The sequence below is a fragment of the Drosophila erecta genome, unplaced genomic scaffold (assembly GCF_003286155.1).
Source record: "Drosophila erecta strain 14021-0224.00,06,07 unplaced genomic scaffold, DereRS2 tig00000092-arrow-pilon, whole genome shotgun sequence".
Lineage (NCBI taxonomy): Eukaryota > Metazoa > Arthropoda > Insecta > Diptera > Drosophilidae > Drosophila > Drosophila erecta.
Window position 1 is genome coordinate 3,187,613 of NW_020825207.1, and position 13,184 is coordinate 3,200,796.

At 39.8% G+C, this 13,184-nt stretch overlaps 2 protein-coding genes across 2 annotated transcripts in view; one reads left to right on the forward strand and one right to left on the reverse strand.

Moving 5' to 3' along the window:
- The window catches only part of LOC6547579, a 49,564-nt gene that overhangs the window by 1,689 nt on the left and 34,691 nt on the right, over positions 1-13,184 (forward strand). The gene's annotated exons all lie outside the window — the stretch shown is intronic.
- On the reverse strand, positions 194-1,697 carry LOC6547581 (chitinase-like protein Idgf1). The gene is made up of 2 exons (XM_001976183.3): positions 986-1,697; positions 194-924 (listed from the first exon to the last, which is right to left on the reverse strand). The coding sequence occupies exons 1-2, from the start codon at positions 1,644-1,646 to the stop codon at positions 266-268; spliced, it is 1,320 nt and encodes a 439-aa protein (XP_001976219.1). The 5' UTR covers positions 1,647-1,697; the 3' UTR covers positions 194-265.

Genomic DNA, 13,184 nt, shown 5'->3' on the forward strand with positions numbered 1-13,184 from the left:
ATAATTCAGTTTTTGTTTTGCAAAGCGGCAAAATGTCTGGGAATTTTTTTGGAATTTTCAGATCCGCTGAAAACATTTTATTTTGCTCTTTTGAGTAAATAGGAAGCCATTATCTCAACGATTTGTACTAGGTACTTATTGTATAGTAAATCAAAAATGTTTTCGAGTTTCCCACAGCAAACATTATAATAATATTTGTTATTTAATTGTAACATTTATTTAAAATCTTAACATACAAGGCTATTAGCGATAACGAACAAATGATTTATCCCATAAAGTACTTTACTGAGCGCACAATGGGGAACTTTTGGCCAGTGCAAAGTCCACGGAAGTCGTCGTAACTCAAGTCGAAGAGGGCGACACCGCCGAGTCCTTTGCTCTTGGCATATATGGCCTTTATTCCAGCGAAATCCGGATCATCGAAGCTCAGCCAGACGCCAAATTCTCCCCTTTCATCCGCCGGCCGGAGGGCGTAGTTTCCGTATTTCTGGGTAAGATCCGTCACCTTGCGGAGCGGAGCCAATTCACCTCTATATTGAGCGGATGCGTTCTGCGACAACTTGGAGCAAATCTCCGGCCAACTGAGCAGGCCCTCAGTGCTCTGGATTTGTATTCCGCCGGCTGCAGGTCCATATGTCTCGTGCACAATGGGAGCTCCACTAAGTCCGGATCCCTTCGATAGAGCCCAAGCCCTTCCGTAACTGGCTATACCCAGGTTCAATTTCTGGCCCGGACACTGATTCTGCAGCCAGTAGTTGACCTGGAACTCCACATTCAAGTGGGGCAAGCGATTCTGCTCGTCCTGGAAGAAAATCGGAGCGGTGAAGTCCGCCTCCTCCGGATTCCGTAAGGGCGTGAGAAAGTCGAAGGCGGCCAGGTTGATGTAGTCGAACTGGGGATGCAGCTTGGGCACATCAAAGTACCCTGGCGAAGAGTTTGATTGAAAAGTGGTAGGTATATATATAGAACGGGGAACTGTACTTACAAGTGGAGTTCACATTGGGCAGGACTGTGAGGGAAAGCATGAGATTGGCAGATCGGAAAGCATTCCTTAAATTGCCCACGAGATCGGTAAACTGCGACTTGTGCTCTGCCGCCCGAGTATCCACAACAAAGTCGCCAGTGAAGAACTTCTTGAATGACTTCCAGAAAGACCCAAAGGATCCATGGACCTTTCGGGGCTTGTTGCGGGGCAACTGGAACGCGAGATCCAGGCCATCGAATCCGTTCCTCTTCAGCAAAATCATGCTGCTGTCAATAAAGTTCTGCTGGAAAGTGCGATTCGCCTCCAGGAGCTCCACATATTTATTGGGATGGTCCGCATCCACGTCGCGATCTCCGCCCACGCTGAGCAGGATTTTCAGCTTCGGATACTTTTGTCGCAGCGCGGTTATGTCCTTGTAGTAGAACATGTCCAGATCCACATTCAGGCTGAACAGCTCGAGGCTGCCGGGCTTCAGGCCCGCATATCCGTAAACCAAGTGGCTGCAAAACTGCAGGGCCAAGTCCAGTTCGTTGGTATGCATCTTGGCCAAACCCTGGCGCAAGTACGAGGTGGAGTCATAGTAACAAATCAGATTGCTGGCGGCATGGGCCAGGCTCGTCACACTGAGCAAACCCAGTATATAATACAACTGGAAACCCATCTTTTGGCGGAGACCACGTCCCGACTTTATGGCTGGTAATTAGCAACTGAAATCTCATTCAAAAGCTTTATGGCTCAGCTGCTATATTTTTGCTTATCTCACTGGGCTGCCGATGATGCCATTATCAGGTTTTCAGGCATTACGTAGTTCCTGTCAATGTTTTCCGACTTTACTGCGTTTGTTTGTGCTGCCCTGTCAGCTAATTCAATTTCACGGATTGCCGTGACTCAACTTTTAGGGGTCTTTTTTATGGCAATGTATTTCACGTCTTTAGAGAGTGTTTTCGATTTTTGTTTAGCCTCATTGCAAAAAAACTACTGAAACCAGCAAATGTTATATGTTCTACATAATAATTGTTGACAAGATAGAAGACTAAAGAGGTTTAATATGCAAGTTGTATAATTAAAAAAGTCTTCCTTATACGAACTAACAGCCATTATTTTTAGTGCTTTGCATTTGTAGTTTAACCATAAAAACCGTGTATATAATGCAGTTACTAATGGCACTTCAATAGCTTCTTTCGTGATCCACCTCTTTTACGCAACATCATCGCTGTCGTCATTTGGCTCCTGATGAAGGTGAAAGACTTTCAATTAGCTGACCCCGAGCCGCTCCAAAAGAGCCGACAACCTGCTGGGTTGCCTGTATCTTGGGCAGCTGCTTCTGGGCACACGGGGAGGCACTTCAATCTGGAATCAATTGAAGCATTAAATACCCCAAACAAAGCGGCAGAAAGACGCTACTTGGGCAGAAGTCGAAATGGGACAGCTAATGACGGCAGTCACAACAATGCGATGGGGATGGATCTCTGTGATCCGATGTACTCAGGGATCTGCTCTCGTGTGTGACACAACCAATTAGACAAAGGACATGGCGGGTCCTTGCCGAGGAATGCGAAATAATCCTCACACGCTGCTTAGCTGCTTGACAATGAAAACTCGGAAAAACCGGGTGGTTGGGGGGCGGCGAGGCCTGAAAGGCGTGTTCGTGATGAGAGGCGGCATTATCCTCGAATGTCCTCGATTGTGTGTGCGTTTTATCCGCAGCCATATCTGTATCTGTGTGTCTCATTGTTCTTTGATTTATATCGGAGGGCCGGCTCATCATCATCTCATTGTTTGCCCCACGCCCAACCCAACATACATCCTATATCCCATATATCCTATATCGTTGTGGCCCAGATATTAGCCCATGCCCACTGTCTATTAGCCACAAATCCCCGTTTCCATCTACCAACTATTTGCTTTGGTCTTTTGGGTCGTTTGCTCTGTTTATTTCAGCTAGTTTCGATATCATCAATCAGCCAACCATTGCTGGGCAAATAGAAATCAATGCCAAATAGCTTAATGTGTGAATTAATGTGCTCTATGGTCAGATTGAGTTACTCTTACCAGCATTGGTGTTGACTTAAGCTTTAGTGCTCGATAAAACTTTTCGTGCAAACTCGGCTCTGAAAATAAACCATTTCTTCTTATACTTATGCCTTATTTAATAACTTTCTCTATTATTACTCTTCTAATACGTTTCCAAGGAATATAAATTACGATACAATGCCATTAAGACATTGAGATCCATTGTAAATTATCAACATCAATTGTACAACGAACACGGAACTTTTCCAAGCCCCTCCCACATTTTAATTCACCTCCTTGCCGCGAAAACTTGAAATTGGTTTCCATTATTGCGCATTCTTGGGAAACCAGCTTGGCAATAATTAAGTCCAATAATAATTTAAACAAATACCTTGTGCCATCCCCAGATACCCAGGCTCACCTTCAGCCTCATTATCTGTGGCAGCAGGTGCAGAACAGCGCAAAACATTTGCCTTATTTCATATTTCTAATTAGACAGCCGACGCTTTTCCGAAGTTTTTTTTTTGTAACCGGGCAGACAATGCAATGCCCGCCAGTACAGAGGAAAATTCAATTTTCACAAAACAATTGCCATTAGGCGGCGGTTTTCCTGAGCCAGAAGAGCACTCGTTGCGCTGCCCAATTGATGTGCCTAATCAGTTTATCTAAAGCATTTTCTTTTTGGCCACCCTTGCTGGGGTTGCTGGCCAACAGGAAATTCATCATTGTCAAATGTGCGGCTTGACATTTTCCAAAGAGCCCCCCCTTTGGTGCGGAAAAAATGTAAACTTTTTTGAGGCAACTTTTGGCTTTTTTCGAGGGTTGCCTTGCAATATAATTAGAAATTCATAATGAATTTTATTTGCTTTGGCCACAGAGCAAAAAAAAAAGAAAAAATAAAAAACGGAATGAAAACAACACGAGGCAACGTCGCCTTGTCTAAATGTATTTTTTCGGTAATATTGACGCGCATTTTTGTGCAAATAAAATTAAAGCGCCCCACGCCATTTTGCCCTTATGAACCCACCGCATTAACGGACCGGGGCATATCAAATTATCAGGCTAGAAGGCTGGGCAGTAGTCAGTCATTCAGTCACTCACTCAGTCATTCAGTCACTCAGTCACTCAGTCCCTCAGTCATTCGCTCAGCCAGTCCATCAGCAGGAAATTCTGGGGCGAGCCTTGGATTTCCATTTTTGTTTGGTCTGGGGGCTTTGGGGTGTTAATGCGGCGTGCAGGTATCAAAGCGACTTTTGAAAAATGAAATTAAAAATTGTTGTTGATTCTAGCGCAAAAGAAATGGATGAAGCGAAAAACAGCAGAGGAATTCAGTTAATGATAAAGGCGAATGTGGCACACCCTTCTTAATGGCAATGGCGCAATAATATTGTTCATTTTATTTCCCAAAATTACATATTTCATACATCACTCACAAATATAAATGCCCTTTTAAATGTAATTTACTTAAAGCAGCACAGTGGACCATAGACAATGAAAAAGAATCATGCAGCCCACCTAGAATTAATTTTTATGTATTTTTTAATGAGTCAAAGCGCACTTCTTGGGTTGGAGGTTCATTCCACGGAGGCAGTCCATCCAGAAATCCCCCTGACTGCCATTCATTAGGTAAGAACATTTTGTTGCCGTCTTCATTAGGGACTTGGGGTCTCAAAGTAAGTTTGGAAATTATCCATCTATCAGTCGGCTTGGGTTTCCTGCTGGTTGCCGGGTCCGGATATTGCTTTGGTTTTGCGGATGACTACGTGGCGCCACATGTCACCCATGCAAAAAACAAGAAAAAAGCCAACAGGACCTTGAAGGACTTCGTTTTGAGCAGCATGACCTTCGATGTGTTGCTCATATTCATTATAAGCCCAAATAACTGTTGTCGTTGAGTGGCAAGTGTCAAAATACCAATGGCCCAAAAGGATTGTTGCCATCGCACGTCGATTCCCCGATTCTCCGATTTGGGGATTCTCCTCGATGGCGCCTTCTGGTTTTCTGCTCAATTGGCTCTGGCGTCGAATTGGCCAGCCTGCTGTTTCCCTTTTGTGTGGGCTCAAGTTACCAGTTGCAGCTTACTGACTGGCTTATTGGCCTGGCTTTTGGTTGGCCCCTTGGCCCGGCTCATGTGATTTACCGGCCACCGACCACCGACCACCGGCCCTCTGATGCTCAAGTGTCAGCAGAAGCTGATGGGAAGCCTTAGTGGCAACTGGCAACTGGCGACTGGCGACAGTTGGCCCTGGCTCAGCATTAAGCCTCATTTCTGGCCAATTCTGTCCTACACTTTCTGATAACTGTTGCCGTAAATCAATATCCCGCTTTGTGGTCAATCAAAATGCTTTTTTTGTTGCACTGCTGCAGAGGAAACTATCCGGGAATAATGGGAAGTGCTTATGTTACTTTGAGATAGATTAGTGTAAAGGGTTGAGTAACGCAAAACACATATAAGACAATGGCTAGTTTTTACATGGGCGGAACAAAGGCTTCCATATTTTTAACAAGTTTAATTAATTTTTATTTTATGCGGAGCGGAACAAAAGAAAGTCGCTGCGGCAATAATTCATTGAAAAATATCATCAAAATCAAATGACAAAAACAATGTCATAAATAATAATTAATGCCACTTAATGCACACTACCAACAATATTCAAACAGAGCTGCGAAAATATATTAATACACATAAAAATATAAAGCAGGATATAAATCTCGGCGGAGAGGGTGAAAGGCAGAGACAGACAAGTTGGTCATAAAAATGGTTTATAAGTCCATAAAAACCAATTGTTTGCATTGCCCGTAATTGCATTAAAAAAACACTGAGCCACGTGGACACTCCAATAAATATTGATGGGGAATTGGTGGAAAAAAAATGAAAATCTGGAATCGAAGCGTATGCATTTTTAATTTCGGACTTAACGCGGCATATAGAATGTAATTAAATCAGAATCTGATTAAATAAAAACAAATTAAGTGGTTTGTAAATAAATTGAAAAGCGAGTGCGTAAAAAAAGTAAATAAATTTGCCGCCATGTTATTGTTACATAAACTGCGCTCGCCAATTTTTTGTTGCCTGTTGATCCCGAACAATACATTAACAAAATAAACCAATAACTAATCACATAAAACAGCGCTGTGCACATCGTCTACACTTAAAATCGTTTTCGAGTAACTCGAATAGCACCACCAACTTTCACTTGAGGCCAAAGTTAAAATAATATTGTGACATGACCCATCCCCAAACAAGTCTGGGGTTCCACTAGCTGGAGGCCAAATTCACAGACCATCCACATTGGTCTATTTTCCTATGCAAATCGTTCGATTTCGCCGAGGAAACGGAAGTTTTGGGCCAGTCTGAGGAAAACCTCTGCTGCTCTGTTGCAATCACAACCCCTTTGCGCATTATGCGTAATTCTAAAAATGTTTTCTTTGCTTTGCTTATTTTTTAATTGCTAAGTTCTTATTTCCACCTCAACTCAACTCAAAAACCCAACCCTTTTCGGCCTTTCTACTTAGCCTTTCGTCTGCCAAAAAGTTCAACGAAGTGTGTAAAGTTTTCCACTCGCAGCAGTGGAGTGGGGCAGCTAGCTGCTTTGGCATTAAGTTTGTGTAAATGGATTTTGCTAATGGATCCAATAATTCATTTACAATTTTACTTCTTAGCCTGGCAAATGGTATTTGCGCCAAGGTAAATAGGAGTCAAGACGACTTGGCCGCACTTTTCTGCGGTCGCCGATGGGGAGGCGGGCAAAAGTGGTTTTCATTCGGTTCTTGGTTGGTTTTCGGTGGTGGATTTCACACTTAAGTTGGTGCTGGAAAACGCTAAGGAAAATGCTTTGCCTCTACGTTCTGACTGTATTACAATATGTTTTTTTGTCGTGGATCGTTACAACTTTTAGCCAGTAATTTGCACCTGAGTTTGTGCGCTTCTCCTCTAGCGCGGAAAACAATTTCAAACACACAATTAAATACCATTTTTTACGCCCAATAAATTTGTTAAAAAATGTATGAGGCTGCGTGAGGTCCCTTTTGTGTGTGAGTGTCTGCTTAACAATATGAAAAATAAATCTGCCCATTTTTTCACACGCCAGACACGCAAGGATGAATCGGGCCATATATATAATTGTATATATGTATATATATGCTGGCCAAAGAGTTGAGGGCAGCGCGTGCTAAGGACCAAAAAAAAGGACCCACAACAATGAACCTGAGCGTCACTTTGTCTTTTTGCTGGCACACACACACACACACACACACACACTCGCACGCAGCTGGACAGCCGTGTGTACATGTGTGTGAAAAATCACTGCCGCATAACGAAGGTCCTTCCTCGTTGTTGCTGTTGTTGCGCCATTATTTTGCTTAATTATTTACATGAGTAAACAGTTGAGAGTTCAGTTCAGTTCACTTGCGCTGCTGATGAGTTGCGGAGGTAATTTTTTCCATATATTTATGCTGTCCGCAGATACGTACAGGGTAAGGTATTACTTAAAAACAAATATACCTCTATTTATTTATATATAAATTATTGTTTTTATACACGTTGGACAACTATGCTATGCCAAGAATGTTGAACTCGCACCAGCTGAGTAACGGGTATCTGATAGTCGAGAGCTCGCCCACAGCAGACTCATGTGTAAATAACCGCAAGCGCGTCGCTTAAAAATTGGTCAAAAGCTCGCCTAATGGATCGCATACTTTTTTGAGGAAAATGAGTTTAGCCGAGGAAAATGCGGTGAAAGGGCTCCCCCAAAAAAAGGTGTGAGTGTGGGTGGCGCAGCTCTCACCTCGCCGAAAATACATATACATATGCGCTGAAATTTCCAATTCCATAAAAGCGGGCAACGCCTTCGAGATTCCAGTTCTCCCTGGCTGGTAATGTCTTTTTTCTGCAGCGAATCAAATCGAAAAGAGCTGAAAGCCATGGCAAAACTTGGCAGAGACTTCCAATCAGACACAATTTGTTCCAACCAGAACCGCAATGAGATGCGGAGATGGAGAAGAAGAAGGCCACGAAGACGAGAACATGGCTCACATGATGCTCCTTGTCTCACCTCGCCCTCCACTTCCGCCGCCTTGGCAATAATAATTTCAAAATTACAAATTCACAAAACGTACGCGAAATTATGCGCAATGTCTGCACCTCGGTTTGTTCGCCCCTCTTCCCTTGGCACCCCCTTGCCCACAACGCCCCTGCTCGAGGACTGCGTCATCATCCTCCGATGCCCTCGTGTATCTTTGTATCTTTGTATCTTTGCATCTTTCAGCTGCCATCTGCCGCTGCTTCTGCTGCTGAAAAAGCTGTGCCGCGCCTAAAGCACTTTTTATATTATATATATTCACATTTATATATAGCAATTGATGTGCCATACATATACATATATATATTGGGTATATATGCCGCCATGCCGCATCAAGGATTACATGTTGCGCAAGCCGCGCCACATCCTCACCTCAGTTTTGCCACAGTGGGAATGTTCTCCTTCATTTACCAAAGTGGATATATCTTAGTAGAATCAATAGGCTGTAGATGTACATAATTAAGTTAGAAAAATGCCAGATTGACAAATCATAAAAGAATTATAAATTTGTAAAGCAAAAATTGCGCAATTAAATTTAATTTGTGTTTAATATTATTTAAACTTGCTGAAGATTGATAGAGTATAAAATATTATACAAATACTATCCAGAAATAAAGAGAGGCCTTTTGTTAGATAATCGTATTAATAGCTACTTAAGCTTTTACTACGTACTAAAATGATTCAGACTTATAGTAATATTTATCAAATTGAGGTTGCCCCACTGTGTCGCGTCTCCATTTTCGTCTTGTATAAAATGCATAAAATTCACATTTAGATGTTCCTCTGCGGCCTGCAACTGCGACTGCCGGCTTCCATGTTGCCATGTTGCCATGTTTCCATATTTCCAAGTTTCCCCGATCCGATATGAAGGCTGGGTCCCGTCTATAACTGGCATTCATCATTCATTCATTGCCTCCACTCCAACGTCAGACAGCGATTTTTCATAGCAAATATGGCGAAGTCGCGAATCGCGGAGTTGCTTTTCGAGTCTGCAAGTCTTTGAGTCTTCGAGTCAATCAAATGCCCCAAGTTCATTACGAACTCCGGAGTGGTTGGGTGAGTAATAAGTGTCGGGTCTTCTCTCTATAAAAGTTCGCCAGCCTATCTGTCTGAAATGCACAGAAAGAATAATATCCTATGGTTTACTCTGCTTAATAAATCAATTTTTGGACAGGAGGTTCTGATATTTAGAAGATTCATAGGGCTCATTGGATTAAAAACTTGAATAATAGTTGAAACACATCTAAAAATATCTATTTTCTAATAGCTTAAAAAATGAGCTAATTATACGAATTTTAGAATGTAAGATTATGTGTTCTGAGCTTCTAGTGATTTTTTATCTGTGCAGAATAGTTGGCCAAGAGTTGGGCATAGATCAGGTTAGTTCGCTGCCACCTTCGTCCATTTTCGGCTGCTACTTTGTTGGCTCTTGGGCTATTTGGCCGTTTGGCTGTTGGCCTGGTCCGGAGTCGGAGTCGGAATCGGAGTCGGTTGTTGTTGCATTTGCTGATGGGGATGTTGATGGGCTTGATGCATGTTGTGTTAGCTTCTGTTGTTGATTTGGAATGCAGTTTGGCGGTGTGGCCCGGAGCCATATTTCCTGCTCCTGCATCCGCCACTCCGCATTTTGCATTTTGATTACTTTTTTCTGTTGCTCGGCCGACAGTTGGAAGTTTCGATTTAGTGTTTGTGGCTTATAGAGAGAGGGAGAGAGAGAGACAGAGAGATGTGGCAGATATCTACTCACTATAGTTCAGCATTTTTCCTACGCTTTGAAAAGAACCGAAAATTCAGCACTTTGCCAACAATTGGCCAAAAAGGAAAACTTTTCGACTAACTTTTTAATGGCCACGTGGAGGGAGAGCTTTTAACTGTAATTAGGAAACAGGCGCACAGTACCACATTGTGAAAAACCAAAATATTATGTGTACATCTGATTCAAAAATATTTCAAATATCTTACTAAATCTGTATGTACAACAAAGGCAGTTTATTATTGAATTAAAATGTTTGTTTTTTTTTTAAAAATGCAAAAATTTGTTAAAATTTGAAAACCTCGTTTGAAAATATCCGATTTTGGGCATTTTTATTTTGTGATTTTTTCGATAGCACTTAACATAGTTGTCAAAACCTAGAATGTCATACCCCGTTGAATTCGTAACAAAATTTCCTATCGATCTGTATTCAAAAATGGAAATTCTAATTTTTTGCCATTTTTCGCAAATTTTGATGATGGTACCCCTTATAAAAAATGCGAAAATTTGATAAAATTTGTTTTTCCGAAAATTAAAAAAGTAGTGATAGACATAGTTAGCAATGTTTATTAGCTGCACAAAACAGTCTTCCTTTTAGCTGTGCCCCCTTTTTCGGCCAAGTTATGGAGAAAACCCCGTTTGAAAATATCCGATTTTGGGCATTTTTATTTTGTGATTTTTTGGTAAAGAAATAATCAGTATTTTTTCGATAGCACTTAACACAGTTGTCAAAACCTAGAATGTCATACCCCGTTGAATTCGTAACAAAATTTCCTATCGATCTGTATTCAAAAATGGAAATTCAAATTTTTTGCCATTTTTCGCAAATTTTGATGATGGTACCCCTTACAAAAAATGCGAAAATTCGATAAAATTTGTTTTTCCGAAAATTAAAAAAGTAGTGATAGACATAGTTAGCAATGTTTATTAGCAGCACAAAACAGTCTTCCTTTTAGCTGTGCCCCCTTTTTCGGCCAAGTTATGGAGAAAACCGCGTTTGAAAATATTTGATTTTGGGCATTTTTATTTTGTGATTTTTTGGTAAAAAAATAATCAGTATTTTTTCGATAGCACTTAACATAGTTGTCAAAACCTAGAATATCATACCCCGTTGAATTCGTAAAAAAATTTCCTATCGATCTGTATTCAAAAATGGAAATTCAAATTTTTTGCCATTTTTCGCAAATTTTGATGATGGTACCCCTTACAAAAAATGCGAAAATTTGATAAAATTTGTTTTTCCGAAAATTAAAAAAGTAGTGATAGACATAGTTAGCAATGTTTATTAGCAGCACAAAACAGTCTTCCTTTTAGCTGTGCCCCCTTTTTCGGCCAAGTTATGGAGAAAACCGCGTTTGAAAATATTTGATTTTGGGCATTTTTATTTTGTGATTTTTTGGTAAAAAAATAATCAGTATTTTTTCGATAGCACTTAACATAGTTGTCAAAACCTAGAATGTCATACCCCGTTGAATTCGTAACAAAATTTCCTATCGATCTGTATTCAAAAATGGAAATTCAAATTTTTTGCCATTTTTCGCAAATTTTGATGATGGTACCCCTTACAAAAAATGCGAAAATTTGATAAAATTTGTTTTTCCGAAAATTAAAAAAGTAGTGATAGACATAGTTAGCAATGTTTATTAGCAGCACAAAACAGTCTTCCTTTTAGCTGTGCCCCCTTTTTCGGCCAAGTTATGGAGAAAACCGCGTTTGAAAATATCCGATTTTGGGCATTTTTATTTTGTGATTTTTTGGTAAAAAAATAATCAGTATTTTTTCGATAGCACTTAACATAGTTGTCAAAACCTAGAATGTCATACCCCGTTGAATTCGTAACAAAATTTCCTATCGATCTGTATTCAAATATGGAAATTCAAATTTTTTGCCATTTTTCGCAAATTTTGATGATGGTACCCCTTACAAAAAATGCGAAAATTCGATAAAATTTGTTTTTCCGAAAATTAAAAAAGTAGTGATAGACATAGTTAGCAATGTTTATTAGCAGCACAAAACAGTCTTCCTTTTAGCTGTGCCCCCTTTTTCGGCCAAGTTATGGAGAAAACCGCGTTTGAAAATATTTGATTTTGGGCATTTTTATTTTGTGATTTTTTGGGAAAAAAATAATCAGTATTTTTTCGATAGCACTTAACATAGTTGTCAAAACCTAGAATGTCATACCCCGTTGAATTCGTAACAAAATTTCCTATCGATCTGTATTCAAATATGGAAATTCAAATTTTTTGCCATTTTTCGCAAATTTTGATGATGGTACCCCTTACAAAAAATGCGAAAATTTGATAAAATTTGTTTTTCCGAAAATTAAAAAAGTAGTGATAGACATAGTTAGCAATGTTTATTAGCAGCACAAAACAGTCTTCCTTTTAGCTGTGCCCCCTTTTTCGGCCAAGTTATGGAGAAAACCCCGTTTGAAAATATCCGATTTTGGGCATTTTTATTTTGTGATTTTTTGGGAAAAAAATAATCAGTATTTTTTCGATAGCACTTAACATAGTTGTCAAAACCTAGAATGTCATACCCCGTTGAATTCGTAACAAAATTTCCTATCGATCTGTATTCAAATATGGAAATTCAAATTTTTTGCCATTTTTCGCAAATTTTGATGATGGTACCCCTTACAAAAAATGCGAAAATTTGATAAAATTTGTTTTTCCGAAAATTAAAAAAGTAGTGATAGACATAGTTAGCAATGTTTATTAGCAGCACAAAACAGTCTTCCTTTTAGCTGTGCCCCCTTTTTCGGCCAAGTTATGGAGAAAACCGCGTTTGAAAATATCCGATTTTGGGCATTTTTATTTTGTGATTTTTTGGTAAAAAAATAATCAGTATTTTTTCGATAGCACTTAACATAGTTGTCAAAACCTAGAATGTCATACCCCGTTGAATTCGTAACAAAATTTCCTATCGATCTGTATTCAAAAATGGAAATTCAAATTTTTTGCCATTTTTCGCAAATTTTGATGATGGTACCCCTTACAAAAAATGCGAAAATTTGATAAAATTTGTTTTTCCGAAAATTAAAAAAGTAGTGATAGACATAGTTAGCAATGTTTATTAGCAGCACAAAACAGTCTTCCTTTTAGCTGTGCCCCCTTTTTCGGCCAAGTTATGGAGAAAACCCCGTTTGAAAATATCCGATTTTGGGCATTTTTATTTTGTGATTTTTTGGTAAAAAAATAATCAGTATTTTTTCGATAGCACTTAACATAGTTGTCAAAACCTAGAATGTCATACCCCGTTGAATTCGTAACAAAATTTCCTATCGACCTGTATTCAAAAATGGAAATTCAAATTTTTTGCCATTTTTCGCAAATTTGCAGCACTTGCAAAT

Excerpts from the sequence above, each read along its gene's own strand:
- LOC6547581 (XM_001976183.3), bottom strand. The coding sequence starts at position 1,646 with ATGGGTTTCCAGTTGTATTATATACTGGGTTTGCTCAGTGTGACGAGC. Across the intron at positions 925-985 it reads GCCCAATGTGAACTCCACTT|GGTACTTTGATGTGCCCAAG; the intron begins GTAAGTACAGTT and ends ACTCTTCGCCAG.